We start from the raw sequence: 22,523 nt of genomic DNA, 5'->3' as shown, positions 1-22,523 counted from the left end.
TGATGTAGGTGACATTCCTTCATTCAGGCCGAGATCTCCATGAGGCAGGCAGAGATACAATCTGAGACGGTGGTGTCGTCGAGCTGGAACGACAGGTAGAGCTGCATATCATCTGCATAGCAGTGGTAGGAGAAGCCATGTACCATAATGATAGGTCTGAGTGATGTAGTGTAGATAGAGAAGGGGACGGGTCCAAGCAGTGATCCATGAGGAACAACAGGGGTCTGCCAGCTGATGTGATTTGGACACCTCTCCTCTCCAGGTGACCTTGAAGAAACTGCATGTGAGGTATGACTCAAACCTTCCAAGCGCAGTTCCTGTGATGCCCAGGTCAGAGAGAGTCGACAATAGAATCTGGTGGTTCACTGTGTCAAAAGCAGCAGACAAGTCCCGGATAATGAGGACAGATCATTTGGAGTTAGCTCTTGTCAGTCGCAGGGTTTCAGCTACTGACAAGAGGGCAGTCTCCATTGAGTGTATTTTTTTTAAGCCAGGCAGATGTCTGTCGAGTAGGTTATTCTGTGAAAGAAAACCAGACAATTGTTTGAAAATAACCCTCTCAAGAGTTTTCATTATGAAAGGTAGGAGAGAGAACAGTCTTTAGCTATCAACTACTGAGGGTTAAGTGTTTTTTAGCAGTGTGGTTCTAATGTAAAAGAGAAAGGACATACAGTATGTCTGTAAAGTAATCATTACTGTGGACATCTGTAATGTGCATCATTGAATCGCAGGGAGAAGCGATGTCTGCAAAAATCAAAGAGATGGGTGTCTACTGCATTTACTCACTGCTGTAATACGTAACTGACCTTTTTAGAAAATGTATGTTGTGCTGTTTAATTATACAGGGAATATTAAACATGATAGTGTACTGTGTAACACGCTTGAGCATGTGCTTCATAATGAATTAAGGGACCAGAGACTTTCACATTTCAATGAGCCATGTGTATTACACCACCAATCACCATACAGTCAGTAAACATACAAAGTACATAGTCATTCAGTTGCAAGGCAAACATCAATCATCAGTTCAAACTTTCATAGTAGTGTCTTTGGCTACCAAGAGCTCAGTCTTAAGAGTAACACGAGCAAGAAAAAACAGCATTTAAGTGCAGTATTGATGAGGCCACATCTGCCTGAAATCGAGCTTCCACGTGGCTGTTGGTAATATAAACAAACTGTAGCTTGACAAGTTTTGTTGGTAAAACGAAGACAATTAATCCCATTTTGGTCAAGGTCTTAGCTATAGTTGAACTGTCCCCTCATGCCTGCCCGTTGAACCCTATTTGAGTTTAGGAACCGCAGGTTCCTCAAATCAGGGAAAAAAACAAGACCGCATTGGTGAGAAAGCTTCTCCATGTGGTTAACACATCCTTCCTCCCTCATACTACTTCTCCTATCCTTTTTATGCTACCAGAAATCGCACTGGCTAGAGTGCCCCCTAGTGACAGGATTAATATTACATGTGCAGCAAGCTAATAGGACAAATGTAACTGTAAAACTGTTACAACTGTATCTGGGATTATAAGAAGAAATTGATTGGATTATCTGGCTAAATACAACAGAACGGGTGATAATAACAAGCATGCAATCTTATATTACATTCTTGAATTAAAAATATAGACATTATTGTATTTGTCCCTCTGGAATATACTGTATGTTCTGAAATGCAGGATTTAATAAAATTTCCAGCATTGTCTGAACTTGTGAAGCACGTCTACACACGTAGACACTCTGAGAACTTAAAAAAACAGCTTACATGCTGGAAAGTTCAAATATTTGATCTTTTTACCAACATTTCAATTGGCACAAAATTAATAATAACAGGCTTTTTTGCTGGTGTTTTATAGTAGGTAAAACACACTGTAATTTTTACCGGCACAGGAATGCGCACTCCGTGAAAAGTCAGCAAAAATTACTTTGATTTTAATTACTGAGAAGCTCTGGTAATTATTACATTACCCCACATCCCCATATAAAAGTAATCCCATACAAATAGTCTTTGAAAGCAGCTCGTCCAATCATTATCAAGGGCTGGGACTTACTGTTGTATAAAATCACAATTGTAAAACATGTAGTCTTATGTGCCTTATTGCGTTTAAGGTATTTTTACTAATATAAAAATGCACACACATCCACAGAAGTCTTAAATCTGAAGAGTGTATCTTTTTCAGTTTTAAAATGCTTTCTACTATCCCATCTTAATATGCAGGGACAACTTGTTGGTGGAAAGGCAAGTTGAGGGAATTGCAAATGTATATATTTTTATTTATTTATTTTGCAATTCTATTTGGTGGCACAGAAATGACACACTTCAGCTCTAAGGTGCTCAGACAAAACAAATGCTGTAAGGAAATTGATGAAGCGCTTTCTACTAGAAAGGTTACCTGTCTGCATGTGGTGAGGTATTTCCACTAAAACATAGGACTGTTAATCGATTAATTTTTTTAATCAAATTAATTAAATAGTATGCCAATTAATTAATCACAATTAATCACATATATAAATATTTGCTGAGAAAGCCCCTCAAATAACAATAATTACATATACAGTATAATGGTTAAATAGTTATAAACAGTTAAATTTATAAAAAATAATAATGCAGATAATTAAAACACTAAAACACATTATTGTGGCAGATGAGCAAATCATTGACAATACCCTGAAAATGTATAATCCGATATGTTGTTTATTTCCCATACAAAACCACAGGTCTGTTTAATGATTGATTCTGGTTGGTTGACAGACATTCTAAGGTGTGTAATTATTTTCCAGGAAATGCACAGCTACGAGGAGCTATTTTTTTACATAGGGAGATTTGAAATCATTTTATAATTTGCCAGTTCTCCTGGATCAAGCTGTGGTTTCTTGATAAGCGGATTGATAATTGTCTTTGGACATGCCCTAAGGACAATGATGAGTTAATAATATTAAGAAGAGGTTCTGAGATTACAGAAAACACCTGTAGAGTTTAGTCAGTACTGGTTCTAACATACATTTTGATGTTTGTTATCTCTTCCTGACCTAAAACAGCGAAGGATTGAAGTTGCTCATAGGGAATAATTTTAGTCTTCTGGTGTGCTGTGGCAGACGGATGTGTATTTCCAATTTTGTTTCTGATTATTTCGATTTTATCAGTAAAGAAATTCATAAAGTCATTACTACTATGCTGCAATGGAATATCTGGTTCAATATAATTTTCATTCCTAACCAATTTAGCCACAGTACTGAATAAACACCTATGATTGTTGTGGTTATTTTCTACGAGTTTGCTTAAATATGTAGACCTGTCCATTTTTAGAACCTGTCTGTTATTAGAGACACTACCCTTCCATGCACAGTCAAATACCTACAATTTTGTATTCTTCCAAATATGCTCCAATTCCGAGATACTCGATACTTGAGAGCATGCGTGTGATCATTTTACCATGGTACAAGATTTTTCTTTTTTTTAATCGAAGGGGGGCGACACTATCTAGAATGCAAGAGAAGACTGTATCCATATCTTCTGAAAATTTTGGCATATTGAGTATTTGAGACAAGTCTGGAAGATTATTAATGATCTGAGATATCATGGCTCTGCGGTAGGATTTCTATATTATCAACATCAGTTCCGTATGACAAAATGAGATCTAGTTTATGATTTTGATAATGGGTTGGACCTGTCACATTTTGTCAAACCCTAACAGAGTTGAGAATATAGATAAATTCTAATCCCAGTGTATCATTTTCATTATCTATGTGGATGTTGAAGTCACCGATGATTAAACCTCTATCCACAGCAACCACTAGATCTGACAGAATATCAGCAAAGACTCTATCAAGAAAATATTGCCCTGGTTAAAGTTATAACTGATGATGTCACATTAAGCATTATCAGTTCAAATTAATTAAACTTATATCCAGACTTTGAGTAAACTGAAAATATCACTGTAAATTGTAGAAAAACTTCCTCCTCAACATTTTAGGTGAAGCTCATTTTTATAACAATAACCTGAGGGAGTAGACTAATTTAAAATAATATATTCATCTGTTCGGATTAGCCAGTTTGTCTGCTTCCTGACCTGGGCCCCAGTTAGTCCAATACAATCACTGTTGTGTGTGAGAATCCCAGGAGATCAGCAGTTACAGGAATACTAAAACCAGCCTGTCTGGCACCAAAAATCCTCCATGTCCAAATCTAAATATCCAATCGTGTGGCAGCAGTGCAGTTCATAAAATCATACGGGTCAGGGACTTCAGTTAATGTTCTCATCAACCATCAGAATGGGGGAAAAATGTTGATCTCAGTGATACAGACTGTGGCATGATTGTTGTTGCCAGAAGGGCTGTTTTGATTATTTCTGTATCTGCTGATCTCCAGCAGATATAGTTTTTTTGAAAAACAAAAAACATCCAGTGAGCAGCAGTTCTGCATATGGAAATGCCTTTTTGATGTGAGAGGTCATCAGATAATGGCCAGACTGGTTTGAACTGACAAAGTCTACTGTAACTCAGATAACCGCTCTGTGCAGTTTTGGTGAGAAGAATATCATCTCAGAGTGCTATTCTAAAATGCGACACAATAATAGGCAGGTGATTTTAATGTTGTGGCAGATCGGTGTATATATATATATATATATATATATATATATATATATATATATATATATGTATATATGTAGTAATGTATTAAACACACAGAATGTTAGGGCTGGGCGATATGTAAAACATATTTGAGCAATAATTGCTTTACAAAATATTACGATATTCGATTACATCGTCAACACCCCTGCCAAATAGCTCTTTAAACTAAACGAAAATAGCAATAAAATAACAGAGTGATCAAAAAATCGTATTTAACCACCTCGCCAAATCCAAACATTTACCGTCTCCTACGACTCCATGTGCATCACGCAAGCATCCGTCAACACAACAGCTGGAAAATACTAATAGCCTACAGCTTAAGAACTAAATACAATTATAAATGTTAAGACAATAATGATCTAAATAATTGTGTTCCCAAAATAATGCTGACAAATATGTTCTTTTCAGATTTGTTTTGTGTTCTGTTTTGTTGATGCAGATAATGCTGTCTAAAGAAAAGAAAATCAAACAAAATTTTAGGTTCAAGGTGAACGTGTCTTGCGTTACTTAATGATTTAAAAATGTTGTCTTTGTTTATTTTATACAAAGATATATATTACTGAAACTGCAGAGTTGCGTTCACAATGCATGTTACCCTTGTTGCAATAAAGTGAACTAATCTCACAGCACCTCCCGTCACGTGATGATTGGAGATAATTTGCAGCATTCTCACAGAGAACATATTGTTTTCAGACAAATTAAACTCTTTACATGCACTTTTTCCACATGACAGCCTCTGAACAAACCATGAATCAGGTGAATTTTTTGCTTTATTGATTTTTCTTTAAAAAAATTCTTTATTTATTGATACACAAAAACCATTTAAGACATTTCTAAATTCAAATTGCACTTTAAACTAAATGAAAAAAGCAATAAAACAACGAATTTAACCACATCCCCAAATCCAAAAACCGATATGATCAGAAATAATTTGCAGCATTCTTATAGACAACATAATTCTTCTAAACAGTTTTCAGACAAATGAAACAGAGAAAACTCTTTACATATGCTTGTTCCACATGACAGGCTCGTGCAGCACACCTTTGAACAAACAGTGAATCAGACACAAGCATTGATTGTTTTTCTGTTGTGTATTCTTAAAAATATTATAAAGTGTGTTTCTTCAAGAGCATGTCTTTTTGACTAACAGCATTTCTCGTCATGTGTATGAACAGTAAGTGAGCCAGGAATTAAATTAAACTGTCCTTATTCTACATCATTATTATGTAAGGAAATTTATTATGGAATTAGTCACGTTCAACAACCATTATAAGAAAGAAATATGACAAATAAATAGATAATTTGTCTGAATTGTTCTTCCTTGGTAGGAAACTTTTGAGCTGAAATTGGCTGCACCCCAAAGGTGTCCTGAGCCCATTACATGTCATGAGAAACCAGACTGTCAGGGTATATTATCAGGTTAAGCCTTGAATAGTTTCCATTCTTAGTAAAATGAGAAGAAGAAAACAAGATTAAAGATCATACTTATCGATTTGTCAGTTACAAGTGATTACAAATCACTACACATATTTTAAAAGGTACATCAGGCTATAATTATTAATTTGACAGTTATGAAAGTAATCACAGGTCAAAGTCATTTTCAGAATTATCTAGCAAGGCTAGGTATTGTGTACATTTTGGGTCCAAATACATTCTGTACATTTTAGAGGTTTAAATCACAAGTTCTGGGACTTTGTGTGAAAAGTGCATTCATTCCTTTTTAGCTGCTGTTTGCAGAGTAATGATCACGAGGATCTCATGATCTGATGAGTTTAAGTGTAGCAAACTGGTTTATATCACAGGACAAACAGAGTGTGTTTTAAGCCTTTCCCGGGCATTCCAGGGAGTGTGTTCTGTCTTTTATTGCCCGTAACCTGTGCACTTAGGGTCTCTTTGCAGAGAAGTTCTCAAGTCATGCGTTATCCCTTTTGTTAGTTTTATTGGCCAGATGTGAGACTTCTTGGTGCCTGGTTGAGCAGAATCTTTTCATTTATGATGTCGAGGAATTCCAGGGCTAAAAGGTTGGATTCCCCGTCTGTCGCTCACTTCGATGTTGTGTCGAGTGAAGTGACACTTGGGGACTTCTTTGAAGGCCTCAGTTACCTCTGAACTTGAGAAAAGGCCAATGAGATATTGGCAAACAGAATTTGCATGTCCCTCCCCTGGACATACGGGTATAAAAAGAGGGAATCATGCGTCTGTCCATTCAGATTAATTCTTCGGAGCCGAGCGGTTGTGCGATCAGTGAGCTGAGATCACTTATTGTTCCACTCACCTCTGCAGAGCTTATGCTGTTGGATCTACGACACATATCAGTGGCTTTCTCCTTCTCTGCATGGCAGTGCAGCTTTGCCCCTGGGAGTGTTTTCCTCCAAAACAGTTTATTTTCTCTAAAAGAGCAAAACACAGCTGGCATAGAATGTCCTTTTCAGGACTTGTCTTCATAAAGATGCCCTTCCGCCCCTGTGTAGTTCCTGGATATGGTCGATTTCTAACTCTAAATTAACATGTTAAATCGACAGCCCTACTAAAACATTATTTTATTTAGCATATTCATTAAGGGTCATCCTTAATGCAGATACACACTGGCATAACAATTGTATTGACCAGTCAGAAACCAGGACATGCATAATATAATAAATCTAATTTTGAGGGGATTTATTGTACTTTCTGGGATAAACTAACACATGTTCTTTGAATGTAAATGTCAAATGCAATTACATCATAAACCAGTAGGCCAATGCAACTTCATCTTACACAGTTTGTGTATTTGTGTTTCAGATCTATCGATGATTTGAAGAACTGCAATAGTTTTCCAGTATACCTGTTTTCCATCCAGCACTTTGTTGCTCATCTATGCTGTCGCAGACTGCTGGAAGTTATCGCATCAGTGCTCCAGACAAAATGGCTTCCACAGTGAGAAAATGTCAGCACCTGTTTTTAACACTCATCCTTCTCCCTTTGGTGAGCTATGCACATATTTTATGTTATATAAATAAGGCAGATCTATTGTATTAATTTAACCATGCCAGTCATTTAAATATGAAGATATCAAAAAGCTAAATAAATTGTTTTGCACAAACAGAGAGAGAGAGAGAGAGAGAGAGAGAGAGAGAGGGAGAGAGAGAGAGAGGAGAGGAGGTGAGGAGAGAGAGAGAGAGAGAGAGAGAGAGAGAGAGAGAGAGAGAGAGTATATAAAAGGATGGAGTCCTGGGGAAGAAAAAGAGACCCTTGCCCCTTTTTTTTGTGCAGATGAATCTCTTGTCATTGTTTGCTATAAATAATAAAAATCTGTCAAATCTACTTATAATTTATTGAATGACAGCTAGATTAATATTGTGTCCGACTCCTTTCACAATTGTACTCTCATAACTGAGGAGAGAAGAACCATATTTGTTGACATGAAGACCATTCTTGCTTTGTCCTACTGTCTGTGCTTCCAGCTGAGTAGAAACAAATGTTCACGGGCAGTTTACGTCACTTAGTCATTGGCGCTTAGATGGTGCCTGGCATCCATTAACCATTGGCACTAGACAGACCAAATTTAAACTGTCCAAGGGCCAACATAGGGTACATTGAGTACTTCAAGGCCATGCTGTTTTATTTCATTTAGTGTTAGCACTAAAAGCTGACATTGGCATTGCAATGGAAATTTTCAAAGGTTATACTTCTGTTCTGTATCAGTTAGGGATTTTAATTATGGCTGTTAGATAATAAGAAGTGTTGCTTTCTTTTCTTTTTTCCTTTTTTAAAGTACTTTAAAGATATTGGTCAGTGTCTTTCTCAATAATAAAATAAGTTAAATAAACCACATGCAAAAACTAAAGGCAAAATGTGCTTTCATTATCCTTAACAAATGAGAGAAGACAAAATGAAAATGCTATAAAAATGGCAAGGCTGATCACAATGTGAATTTGACAACAGTAGGTTGACAGTTCTGCTGCTGAAATCGGTCTGTGCTTACCGAGAATCGCAGATTTTACAAAGGTGCCTGGATTTGTTCCTGACAGTCAACAGATGCTCTAATCCATACCCCAACACTAAACCTTACCATCAGTGGACTGAAAAATGTATTTTAGAGTAAATATTCAACCTCTGAATTGTGCTGTCCTTTGTTTATGTGAATGTGATTACTTCCTTGTTCCCATGGGACAAGAACCATGTCTCAGAGGTTGGTTGCACTTTAATAGCGCTAGAAGGAAAAAGGAAAGATAATCATCATTAAATTGATGCAAAAATGTCTGATCTGGGATGGCACTTTTTAAAAATTCAGCAATTGTTGGTTGATTTCAGGGTACATGAAATGATGAAAGGTACCAGAAACTACCTCTGTGTTCTGCAACACAAACTAGAGAAACCTAACATTGTTTACATTGAAATTATACTTAATCACCACTAACTTATTGTATTTTACCTACGTTTATTCTATCCAATTATTGGGTCATGTGGAGTGATTTCTAAATTGAATAACAAAATGTATTTTTAAATGTATAATCTGGATTCTTGAAAAATCTTGAATTTGTTTCAAATCAAATGAAATCCCTTTTATTGCCACAACACCATATCCTCGACTCTACTGGTGTGAAAATCTTGAGTGGATGCTCACCAACTATGCAGTGTGGACAAATATCACACCGCAAAATACACAACAGATGCATGTATAGTATGAACAATATTTACATATATAATATACACAGATATACACTTTCACATAGTACTTATGTACAGATAATATATATGTGTGCTCAAAGACTAATTTATGAATATGAATAATATATATAATATACTGAATATATAGAATAATGAGATATATAATGTGAATAAAACAATCCGTAATAACAACCGTGATAGGGTGATCATGTGCAGGATGTGTAATGCAGTATACAGTAGTGTAAATGGAGTGCCAAAGGACACAGAGTAGTGATTATAGTGCCATCCACATTGCTGGAGTGTATGCCTGTGCGGAGTGGTACATGAGACATACAGTACTGTGTAACATGATCAGTCTGAGACCAGTGTAACTGATAACTTATAAAGTGCAATGCACGGGAAGATGGGGTGGTGTTATGCTGTGGTGATGTTATTAGTTTGAGTTTAACAGTCTGATGGCCTGCAGACAGAAGCTGTCCCGCAGCCTGCTGGTGCGGGACCTGATGCTACGATACCATCTGCCTGAAGGTAGTAGTGAGAGCAGTCTATAGCGCAGGTGGCTTGAGTCTCTGATGATCCTCCAAGCTTTCCTCATACACCGCCTGGTGTATTAAAATGGTGATAAAAGAATATGATAAATGTGATAGATCTTTGATAAAACATGTGATATTTAAAGGTTGCACTCAGTAACTTTTGCCTTTGTGTCATCTTGGACTTACTCTGACACTCAGCGGCTTGGATGCAGCATAATTTAAAATCAATAGTTTTTAGTTTCAGATGCCATTGTAGAAATGTAGTTTTCACAGTCAGCCATGATTGCTTTATTCAATAAGTGAAAGTGACCACCCCCATGTGCGGACCCTCTTCATGTAGTATAAAACAGTTTTTAATAGGTTATTGATATGACTGAAGTCTTCATTTTAATGTGAGTGGTCTTGTTTTCCTACATATATTGCAAAATTACAATTCATGTCTTTAGGAGCTCAACTTTTTTAATGAGGAAAAATTACTGAATGCACCTTGAAACTAAATCTGTTATTGTTCAGTTGAGCAATTGCCCTTTTCTGAAGTTTAAGATTTAAAAGGTAGATTTGATATTGATTCCTTTGTTTATGGTAAATCTCATGGTAATCTTGGCTTAAAAGAAAGAGGTTTCTTTTTGTTGATTGGTTCATTGGGATAGAGCTAATTTTCTCTATCCCACTTACCCATTTTCAGTATGAAATGATGTGGTATATTTGATGAAACTTCCATTGGTCATTGAATTCTACAAACGATTCTTTGAGTAGCGCAGCCAGAGTTGTATGATTGCATTTGAACTCTATACGAGTGAATGTCTTGTTCTTTTGTAATGGAGAAAGTCAGAGAGGAGGACAAAAAAGATTTGACAGTAAAAAGAACAAGGTAAGGGAAAAAAGAAAGAAAGAAACATATGGGGGAATGAACTAGTTCTACTTGTGTATTTGTGTACAGCTTCATGTTGTTGTCCAGCTGCAGCTCATGCATTTTAAGTCTAGGCCTTCAGTGCGATTCCTGCCATTAAGGTAACACAGTTTCACACTGAATAAGATGCTGTATATCATACATTACGTGTCAGTCAACTAATAATACCAATTGACATTTAAAAAAAATGTCCACGCACGAAAGCAGATATCTAATACTAAGAAAAAGCTCTCTAATAATATTTGCGATTTAAATTTTGCTTGCAAAAATTGTTTTATCAGGGCACACGGTTACTTTTCAAAACTTGATCTGACACTGAATGCTCAAGCAGCGTAATTTACACTTAGAAAACTCCTGATATTGCTATAACAATGCAATAAGCACTTAACAATTTGCTTTAAGTGAAAAACAGTCCTTCTTTTTCTGTTTAATTAATCAATCGCACAATCATGCAGAACATTTTAGGTTTTTAAATCCATTAGGATCTCTTTCTCAATGGCGATAGCAGCAGTGACAGCCGACTCGTCAGCCAGATCTCGCACTCTTCACATTCAAATTGCGTACATCACTTAAAGCGTCACTCAAGGCCAGCTAGAGTGCCTGGACTGGGACATATCCTTAAGATCACACCCACAAGAACAAATAAATCAAGCTGATTGGCTGATGACAATCTAACTTTAGATACCTCACTGCAGTGATAAGGGATTCTGTGGAAATTCTGAAGACCTGATGGGGTGGAGCTCAGACTCACACGCTGATTTAGCTAAAGAGCATGGCTTCAGGCATGCGATTTGTGAAACAGTTGTCACACTTTGCTTGTAAGTATCGAGGAATAAATTCTGATTGGATACGTTTAAATTTTTTTGCTATTCGTTTGTTGATTGATTAGGTGTGGAAAGCAGTTGAAAATACATGGGCAAAAATGTAAGGATGAAATGAAAGGATGAAAAAATATTTATTTATTAGGTATGTTATGCCAGCAGAAAAGGCTTTGTTGGCCCTGAGAAATCGGCACTGTTGTTGTCATTATGTAGGTGTGAATTGCATAGTCTCTTTATGATGGAAATTAGTTCTGGGATGCAGGCAGGGTGAGGGTGAGAGCTGACAGATTCCTCATGAATATTAATGCTATCCTCATGTTTATTACATTTTTAAATTTAAATGTAATGTTTTGAGGGTAACACACAAGAAGCACAGTGCTTTGAGACCAATTATCACACTAACCACAACCTCAGGAGCACAACCTCAGGGGCCTCAAATCAGCAGGATTAGGACTGGTTTCAATAACATAATTTCATAGTCAAGTTCCATTGGGTATAGTAAAAAATTCTGTTGACGAAGGATGTTGTTGGTTATTTTTGACAGCAATCTATTCTGTAACCCAGATTATTGCTTTTTTTTTTTTTAAGAAAAGGAGAGCCAAGTCAATATAATTTTTTGTTGTAATCAATATTATTCCACATATGCTGTCAGTTGAACTTAAATTGTATTGAACCCGGAATATTCCTTTAATACGGATTTTTCACAAAACAGGTCAGATTTAAACAACCTTTCAAAAATACTGAGGTGATGCATTCAGTAGGAAAACTGTCATTATGAATCTTCACTTATTAATGCCTCGTTGGTTATCTCTCCATAGAGCACAACAGTCTGGTTCCTGGAGTAAAAATACAATTCATTTTGGTGAATTGATTTTTAACAATAACTTAGAAACTTTTAAACACAGACCTACCATGAGCTTCGAGGTTCTTCAATGGTGGTACATGCTTCTGTTCAAACCATCAGTCTGCGTTATTTTAACTTCATTCTTTAACAAAAATCATATTTGATAGCGGAATTCCTGATGCACAACTACATTACCCTTGGTCCAGCAGAGAAAGCTTCATCATCAATTAGACAACTGCACCCAAGAAATCTGCCAAACAAGTCCGGAAACAACCACCTACTCTCATGATGCACTGTGAATGATGCTAATGAGTCGATCTCCATTCACCCTCAAGCTACTTATTTATGTGTATATATCTGAATATTTTGCAAAAGCATAAACTAACTACATATAATCTATACTTAAAATTAAAAAACTTAAAATCAATAGTTTCATATATTTCCATTATTTCCATATTTTCTTTATATTTAACAACATAATCCGCAATGCTTTATGGGATTGTAGTTTGTGCCCTCGAGAAAGACGGTATTTTCGAAAACCTTTTCGCCTCAAAACAAAGTTTGTAATGTTGTGATCCACCTCTGAGGTGGCTGGTTTGGTTCATAGGTTACAACTCTCTAAAGAAGGATTTTATGAAAAATCTATGGAAGAAATGAATGGAAAAAATACTTAGAAATATTGGAGAGGTTTCATAAAGTGTATACTGAGTAGGAGAGAGAAGTGTAGAAGGAACACACACTTGGATTGGCTCTGAGTGCTGCTAAAACTGGGTTAGAGATATTTAATGTCTTGTGTGCTCCGAGTGTAAAATTTAATGTGTTTAGCTTTAAGAAGCAATATTCAGCATCACAAAACAGACACAAGACCTGGTAGGAGTGGGCAACAGTTTTTATGATTTGTTATTTATTTTATTAAAGTATCCATGTAAAAATTGTTTGGAAAAAATATCAAAGCAGCAATCAATTGTAGAAGCAGTGTATCAATTCAGGCTTTGCAGTCCATAAGTGTTTATTTTCCATGGGAGCTCTTCTTATACATCTTCAATTGGAACATTTCTGTGGTCCAGAATTGTAAATCACAATTATGCAAGTTGTCTCATAGAAATATGTTTTACCACTAATTTATATTTTAGAGACGAATGACATTTCTAGACTGAGAAATTAAACACGTATGATAATTAAGAATGCAAAAATTGCATTTATTTATTCATGTTCCTTAAAAGTCTCACTGTCTTTGGCTGCTATTGCGCTCCTGTCATTGTTTATTTAGTGACCTTGTACTCTGCAACCTCTGATGTATCTTCACTGGCAACAACTCCTTATGGTTGATGAGAGTTGTTTTTATGTGTGTGACTGTTTAAATGGACAAGGACTAATAACTAATCTGCTTTACTGATGTTTAGACATTAATCTAAAATCATCTTTAATTTAAGAGATATATCCAGCTGTAATGTGCTGTCATATTATGTAACCTTCCAACTTCCTGGAATAAAAAATCTCATTGTTTTATGCATTTTAGGTTTCTCAGTCAGGACTCTCTAATAAAGGTACGGTATGATGATGTGGAAATGCTTCTGTAGATGGCTGATGACAATGAGTCAATGGTGAGCACATCAAACTGTGCTCCAACTCAAAACATGTTAAGCTTTATCTGTTCATTTGACAAGGCCAAGTTAGCGACTGCCAGACAAAATGTATCTTCTAAATGTGGATTCCACATTTTTTGAATAACACTGCAACTGTTTAGACTCACTGAACTGCAAATCTTACATTTACTCTCTATAAATTTAGCACAGATCTATAAATCCTATGTGTAATTGAATGGTCCACACTGCTTATCTAGGCCAACTTATGACAATGCTGCAAATGTATGTGTTTTTTCCCACATATGCAGTTCACAATATACTGTAAATATTAAGTGTATAATACTATATTGCTGTTAATGTATGTAATGATGTGTGTGTATAATTAGTTTAATATGCAGAGATTATGATAAGTAAACCATTCATGGGTTGTGTGTCCAACAAGTGAACTTCTGGCTCAAATAGTTTTTAGCAGGACTACCTGTTTGGATGGACAGTGGAAGTGGGAGTGTTTGCAAAACCTGCTCGGAAATGCGAGTCTTAAATTTCACAAAAATTTCTCATAGAAGAAGAAAGTTCAAAATGTAACTTTAGAAATAAAAGTACTGTATCCCTGCAAGTTAACTGGATGCCACCACAATTTGCAACTGGAATTAAATTATTTAATAGCATGTAGTATAAAATAAAAATAGCAGTTTTGCCTGCCCTTGAAGTTACCTACTGTATACCTATACCTTGTAAAAAATATTTTTGTATTACTCATACCTTGCAGAATGACCGCACAATACACATAACCCCAGAAATCTGGGCTTGCTGAAGAGTTTTGACTCCCTGCTATCCAGCAAAGCTGTTGTGTCATATTTGAAAACGAAGCATATTCTGTTTGATTTTACATATTCTTTTGTGAAAGTTTTCTTTCCTTTTCTTTCTCATTGCAGCATATGTCAATATATTCATATAATTCAAGTGCTGCAATCATCGTTTCACAGACTCATTTTGTTCTCAGAAGTAGCTAAATTAGTAGTAACTCCATTGCGAGGTAGTTTGTGGCACCAAAACACAGTACTGAAACTAATGACAAACTGTCAGCTATTATTGTAGTCATATGCTGTACCCATTATACTTTCAGTATAATTACTATACCTTTTTTTATTGCTGTTCTGTACTAGTAACATAAGCTAAATAAAACAGCAGTTGTGTCTGAATCTAACAGTGGACTTTGTGTTCCGTACTTCTTTCAGATCTACTGCATGCACCCAGAATGTGTCATTCAGTTAGAGAAAGAGAAGTGCATGGAAAGAATGTCAATGGATGTCCCCATCAGAGAACCTGAATTAGGTAAGAGCTATATATGCATTTATGTCTATGTGCCTACATTGTGGGGACCATATGTCCAGCTCAGTATAAAAACAATAGAATTTAGGGCAACGTCCCCAGCATGACAGCAAAAACCAATATGTGTTTGTGTGTGTTTTTGTGGTTGTGTTATATTGAAGGTGATCTTTATCATGTGTTGGACTGCAAGTTCATTATGATAATTTGCTGTCGCAATTTGCAATCCAAACAGTTACTCTGTTGCAAATTTAGAGCCATACATTTCCATGAATACTGCATGTGTCAATTTTGAAATGCAGTTCAAAGTAATTAGTGTTTAATCCTAACATTTTCAAAATTAGGATTTACAGAAAACAATCATTTTTATTCTGCTAAATATAGTGTGCTTAGAGATATTCTCAAATATAACTTTTTAGTAAGTAAAAAGCAAAAATATAAATGAGTATGTTATCTACTTTTACAAGTGTTCAATTTAGATTTAGGATTTCACAAGACTCAAACAGAAATAAATGGGTAACAGAATTAAACTCAATGCTGTTTGGTTAAGATGGTGAATTTAAGACAGGAAGTGGGAGGCAGATCATAAGCACTGAGCTCTTCGTCATCAGTGCTGTCTGCATGTGGTATTGAGCATAATCCTTTGGACATTCATTTTCACAGCCAGTAATGAAATCTTGACAGTTTGATTTGACAAGGAGCTGTCATTAGGGAATGGTCTAGTATGTTAACATGTAACTAGAACTGCCCATAGGGAGACAAGAAAGTGTGATGTGTGTTTTGCAGTTGCAGGCTATGATCCGAAACATGGGAAAGCTGAAGGGAGCACTGAAATAAACTTGAAAGCAAATAATAAAAACAAATACACAAGATTGCTGGAAGCTTTTTGCGGTTTGTGTTGGCTACAAATATGAATCTATGTGGATCTCTTCATCTTTAACCCATTATTTTGTTCAAAATAATCAGTGATTGGATCATTGTCTCTATGGTGCATAATTCAGCTCTCATGCTTTGCCAGATATTTTCAGGCAATCTGGAATGGAGCGCTGTATATCTGGAAGATTCTAGAGCACAAGGACAAACAGCTTTGTATTTTATCTAACATCATCTATCACACATCTGTGCCCAATTTACAAAAGTAATTAAACCTGCTCTCTGGAGAGAAATCATAATCCGTCATTTTGCGTGTGTGTTGCAATGTATTCCAGGAGGAGAATGCTTCTTAAACCTTTTTGCATCCCCATGGAATTTGACTTGCTTATGTTCACATAGCTATATATATATACATACATTTATTTGTATAATTAATTTGTTCATCTATAAAATGAGTATATTTAGAGTAATCTCCCAGCTGCACATTACATTCAAAGTATTTGGTTTCATGCATTTCATGGTTTCATCATTCAGTGTTTAGCAATGCCCACACATAGAAACTGGGACTGATATAAATATAGAATGCGATAGACAGTAAAGAGTGTTTGACAGTTGTCTGTCTTTAATGGCAATAGCCTTAGCCAGCTATTGTGTGATTGATGTCAGTTTGCTTTAAAGTGAAGGGACACTAAAAGCTCTGGAATGGAACATTTCATCCTTAACATTCCAATACACTCATAGAAAATGTTAGAATTTAAACTAAACACTGTTATAAGCATTCTTGAGTGCAGTTAAAAAAGAAAAAGAAAAAAAAACTTGGTTCTAGACTGTAATAATTCAAGGGACAAGACATTAATGTGCTTTACTTAAGATGCTGAGTATTTCAAACACACTCACTTGGCCTTTTGTTATTACAGATGTGTGACATTTACACAGACCACCAAGAAGCAAATGTGTACTTTACGCTGTTTGAATTTATGCATGTTAGTTGGAGTGTACACTTTATTAGGTTGCAGTAAGACAGCAAGCTTGCAAGAATGCAACATTCTAAGTTGATGGTAGTGCTATGTGACTGAGCAGAGAAAGAGCACTGCAAACATATGTTGTCTTGCATTGCTCACTTAATTCAAGATGAGCACACTTTTCCAGCAACACACACTTGCACTTCTTACTGCAGTGTGTCTCTTTGGGCCCTTAATCCTTGATGGAGTTGATAAGATGCTTTAGCATCACATGGTTAGTTCACTGTGACAGTCTCTCTTCCCCTAAATAGATTACTAGAAGGATTTTTGAAGAGCAATATAAAAATGAAAATACATAAAGGGATAAATAAATAGGCTAAGATGTTCTCAATGCTTATATACATGTACACAAACACACAATGATAGCACACAGCAATAGTGGAATCATGGGATCATGACAGCATGAGAGACAGAAAGATAGAGAGAATAAGAAAAAATACCATATATTGGTTAATTAGATAAAACAACATATGTGTTTACACAACATTTCTGGACAAACATTGTTATTAGAATGCTGATATTTAGTATAACAGCACTGAGAAGCTTACCATTTTTTTGTACCATTACACTTGTATGTGTTCGCCATTCCAGATAGGTTGTCAAGCGGCTTCCACATGACAAGCGTTCCTTTTCCCCCCACATGACAAGCGATGCAGAAAGTTTCACGGAGGGGGCGGATTTATGTGTTTGCCAGACACTTAGAAAGTGGGAGGTGTGTATAGTTAACATTGAAAATGTGTATTTGGAGAAGAGAAACAAGTCATACCGATTGCTTTGATGCATTTATTGGAGAAAATAATAAGAGGATTAATTTATGTTATGGTCTTAGGATGTTCTTGGTGAATTTAAATGACTTAAAAAAAGAGGTGGACCAATTTTTTTAGATACTGATAACTAAGGTGGTGGAAAAGGTCATTAACTGTTTAATCAGACAATAATTTTTAAATTCGATTGAAGTAATGTTAAAAAATTATTTGTAGTCTTTCCATACTATGATGTTAACAGACGATGAAGAATTTTGTATATACTGTATATAAAATTCCCGGCAAGGTGGAGCTATTTGCAACTATCAAAAAACAACTATTGCACCGATTAATATGTAAAAATGATATATAGTCTACCTCTAGTTAAAAGAACTGTGGTTTTTGTGAATAAAAAAAATAACATCCAATAGATTTCCACTGCATTAAAAAAATGGATTTCAAGTAGCACATCTAAATATATCTTAAACTAGGCTGTTCAATTCTCATGTGCAACAAATTCCCCAATAAATACTGGGTCTTACAATCACAAAACTGCCATCAGCAATCACCAAGTTTCAGCCTCAGATGCCTACTGATCTTTTTGTTTTATTTTTCCAGTCTGCCGATGGATGTGGGACAACCTCACCTGCTGGCAGCCAGCCAGAATTGGTCAGGTCGTCTGGATGCCCTGTCCTGAGCTGTTTGATGTCATGAGTGAAGAAAATGATGGTGAGGACTATAGTATTGCTTGTTAAAAAAATATACATATTGAGGGTGGCATATTGAGGAAAGGTTTGCTATTACTATTCTAAGTGATCAGATTAATATTTTATGCCTAGCAGACAACAGATGGTCCAAAACAAAACATCTAATTTACTTACATTGAAGGAGGAAACATCATATAGCCTTGGTGGTGTTGTGGTCTTTTGACTTGAGCCAGTAAGCAACTAGAACAATGTTGCAAGCACTTCTCACATTTTCTTTAGAAAAAATAAATAAAAATAAGTGTTAATAGCGTATATTTGCTTTTGAATAGTATTTATTATTAGTATTATTATTATTAGTCTCCTTTCTATTTAGACTTTGGAAAGGTGAGTCGTAACTGCACTGAGGATGGCTGGTCAGAGATGCTCCCTCACTATGTTGACGTATGCCCTTTTAATGACAATGGAACAAGTCCAGTAAGTATCTTTCACCTTTTCATTTTCTTCTTCTTTTGCTTGTGGTTATTATTTTCTACTGCCTCCTCTTAATATCTAAAGAGATGGGCATTCATTACAGAGAGGTGTCTAAAATCTAAATATTATATTTGTTTTTTATAATATAGTGCTGTTGTTGTTGGAGTAGTGAGAGAGTAAAAATTGACCATATTCTTTAAGTTTGTGAATGGGGTCTGAAATAATATAGGATCAACTTGACATTGAAGTTTTTCCTCTCTTTGTTGAGCAGGACATGTACTATGTGTCAGTGAAGGCTCTTTATACTGTGGGCTACAGTACCTCACTGGTGTCTCTCACCACTGCCATGGTCATTCTCTGCAGGTTCAGGTAAGATGTCAACCAGGGTCAACCTGCTTGCTCAGAACAAGGTCATGACAATCACATATACTTAAACATTACAGGAAAACAGAGAATTAGTGTAGAAGTAAAACAAATTATGTGTTTTGAGCACAAATTGTCAATGACTTTTAAATAAATATTCAGTGTTAATGGTGGTGATGACCATTTGTAGATTTTCTGAATATTTCAATTTGTATATTGTATATTGTTCTATGGTATCCAATTAGTTCAGTAAGAAAAAGACGAAGTGTACTTATATTAGCCCCAAAATGATTCAAATCAAATGTAGTCTGAAAACAAATGATGAAATAACTTTTCTAGACCTTTAGAAATTAACCATTGACAACCAGAAAATATAAATAAAAAAAAATCTATCTGTTGTCCATTTATAAAATGGTATTGTTTAAAACAAACTTGTTTTGTGAAATAATTTGCTAGAAAAGTTTTCTTGTGCTATATTTCTTTCAACATAAATGCCACTCAGTGTAATATTTTGTCATCTACTGAAATGGCATTCATACAAGTGTGAATTAAATGTGCAAATACATTTGGGAGCCATTGTATACATTGCTGTAAATGCTTATTTTTGTTAAATTTTATTATATATTTTATGTTTATTTTGGTTCAATGTAGGAAGCTACATTGCACCAGGAATTTCATTCACATGAACCTGTTTGTGTCCTTCATCCTGAGGGCTATCTCAGTTTTCATCAAAGATGGCATTCTATATGCAGAGGAGGACAGCAGTCATTGCTTTATACACACAGTGAGTCTCATTCGCTCTCCTCTTCACATCACACACAAATAGACAGTCATGGTGATGAGCCCATTAACATCTCGGGTTGCCAATGTCATTAATTCTTGGAAGGAATTAGTCTCAGAATGACACGTTTGTGTTGCTGTTATGTGCTTTAATTTGCTTCAGATAATGAGGTCTCTGTAGTCACCCCACAGTTGATTTTTCCTTTGGCCAACAAGCTTAAAGTGCTTAGAACTTTACCCTTTACTTAAGTATAATTCTCCTGTGGATTCTATCTTTGAGTGAAGATATTTTTAGGGGCTAAAAAAATAAACGTCATGGTTACTGTTGTGACCTCCATTCCCCGATGGAAGGAACTAGTTGTGTCGATTGTAGTGACACAAGGGGTCTCTTCTGAGAGCCTCATGTACCTCTAAACTTCAACTTGAGAAAAGGCTAATGTCAAGTTGGGCGAGCGAATGTCAGACAGGTTTTCACTGAGGAGCTGAGAATAAGGTTATGGTGCATTACAGTGGTAGGGATGGTGACGTGGCAAGGGGAACACAACATCCTTTGGAGTCAGCCGCAACTCATGTCGCTGCTCGCCACTCACATCCCGGGCAACCGCGGCTCATGGCTGACTCCAAAGGAGGAGATGGCGGGCGAGTTGTGACATGTGACGGGAGCGTACGCTGCCCTGGCGATTTAAGTATGCTGCCGTGGCTTGTGCTGCCTGAACGGATCAAGACGTGCTTGCCCCGAATCAGGAGAGATTTCTGCTGGGCAAGGAGTACAGCCAATAACTCGAGGCAGTTGATGTGCCAATGCAGGCTGGGCCCCATCCAGGAGCCTGCGCCTGCGTGCCCGTAGCACACAGCGCCCCAACCCAGTTGAGAGGCATCTGTGGTGACCACGACACATCTGGACACCTGCTGTAGGGGGACTCCTGTCCGCATAAAACAGAGGTCTGTCCAAGGGTTGAAAGTCTGATGGCTGGAAGGGTTGATTAACACACGGTATGTGCCGTGGCACCATGCCCATCTCGGGACTCAAGTCTGAAGCCAGTGCTGAAGTGGTCTCATATGCATCAACCCGAGCAGCGTGATCATGGCCGAGGATGCCATATGCCCCAGGAGCCTCTGAAACTGTTTGAGAGGAACCGCTGTGCCTGGCTTGAAGCGAGCGAGGCACCTGAGCCCCTGGCCCGCACATGCTCAGTTGTGAGGCGCGCTGATATTGAGACTAATTATAACTCCAAGCCAGGAAAAGAGATGCTCTGAACAATAGAGAGCTTTTTTTTTTAGTGTGTTAGGATGAGCCAGTCGTGGAGGTAATGGGGTATGCGTATGCCCACTTCCCGTAGCGGGGCTAGGGCTGCACCTGTAACCTTGTGAAGATGCGAGGGGACAGGGACGGGCCGAAAGGGAGGACTTTGTACTGATACGCCTGGCCGTCGGACGCGAGGGATGGTTGACGCCGAGGTAGAATGGAGACGCGAAGTACGCGTCCTTCAGGTCTACCGCTGCGAACCAATCTAATGCAAATGCAGGTTATAATCTGCATGAGCATTCTGAATGGGAATTTGTGTAAAGGCTGGAGGGACAGGCTCTATTGCATCTCCGAGTGGCAGGGTCGCAACCTCTGTACATAAAATGCTGGCATTTCCACCACGCTTGCAGTGGATTGAATACCGCCGAGACGAGGCGGGAGCCCGGCGAACTAAATCGTGTAGCCGAGTCGAATGGTCCTGGCCAGCCAACACAATTGGTTGGATAGCAGCGTCCAAGCTCCGTGTGAGGGTTACTAACAGAACGATCGTTTTTTATGTACCTGGGGGGCTTCCCACCTGGGGGGGGGCAGGTAATAATCCGGGACTGTAAGACTTTGGTGCCGGAGTGCCGTGAGAATGGTGCACGCCAGCTAGATGACCCAGGAAGTGAGGAAATCGCTCTTTTATTAACAATGTGGGTGGCAGCGAAGAATAAGGAAAACAAGGGTTTTCCTCCCGGCCCTGAACTGGGGGACGGAGTGGTCTTGGTACCAGCTCCGGAACGAACATCTGACTGCCCAGGTCTTCCGCCTTACTGGCGCCTAGGAGCTTCACGGGTCCTAGAGGTGGTCCTGAAGATGGGGTGGGGCGTACACCGCCAGCGGGTTACTTGACGCTGGGGTTGAGAGCTGGGCCCGTTTGTAGCGGAGCTGCCTGGTTTAGTCACAGGGGGATGCCATCGGCAGGCAGATGGGGCACGGGCTGCGTTGAGGCGGCAGTGTGGCATGATGTGAGATATAGC

General features: G+C 37.4%; 1 protein-coding gene across 3 annotated transcripts in view; it reads left to right on the top strand.

Moving 5' to 3' along the window:
- The window catches only part of adcyap1r1b (adenylate cyclase activating polypeptide 1b (pituitary) receptor type I), a 47,332-nt gene that overhangs the window by 19,792 nt on the left and 5,017 nt on the right, over positions 1-22,523 (top strand). For all 3 annotated transcript variants that reach the window (XR_007971883.1, XM_052140884.1, XM_052140883.1), the window contains exons 2-7: positions 7,405-7,587; positions 15,206-15,302; positions 18,553-18,663; positions 19,015-19,115; positions 19,384-19,481; positions 20,127-20,259. Coding sequence is in view for 2 of the 3 variants with exons in the window: in XM_052140884.1 (XP_051996844.1) it covers positions 7,480-7,587; positions 15,206-15,302; positions 18,553-18,663; positions 19,015-19,115; positions 19,384-19,481; positions 20,127-20,259 (648 nt within the window). In the remaining variant the exon portion in view is untranslated. The remainder of the gene's footprint in view (positions 1-7,404; positions 7,588-15,205; positions 15,303-18,552; positions 18,664-19,014; positions 19,116-19,383; positions 19,482-20,126; positions 20,260-22,523) is intronic.

Source organism: Xyrauchen texanus, chromosome 13 (assembly GCF_025860055.1).
Source record: "Xyrauchen texanus isolate HMW12.3.18 chromosome 13, RBS_HiC_50CHRs, whole genome shotgun sequence".
NCBI classification, from domain to species: Eukaryota; Metazoa; Chordata; class Actinopteri; order Cypriniformes; family Catostomidae; genus Xyrauchen; species Xyrauchen texanus.
The sequence above is the reverse complement of the archived record's forward strand: the minus strand, read 5'-3'. Positions and strand labels throughout refer to the sequence as shown.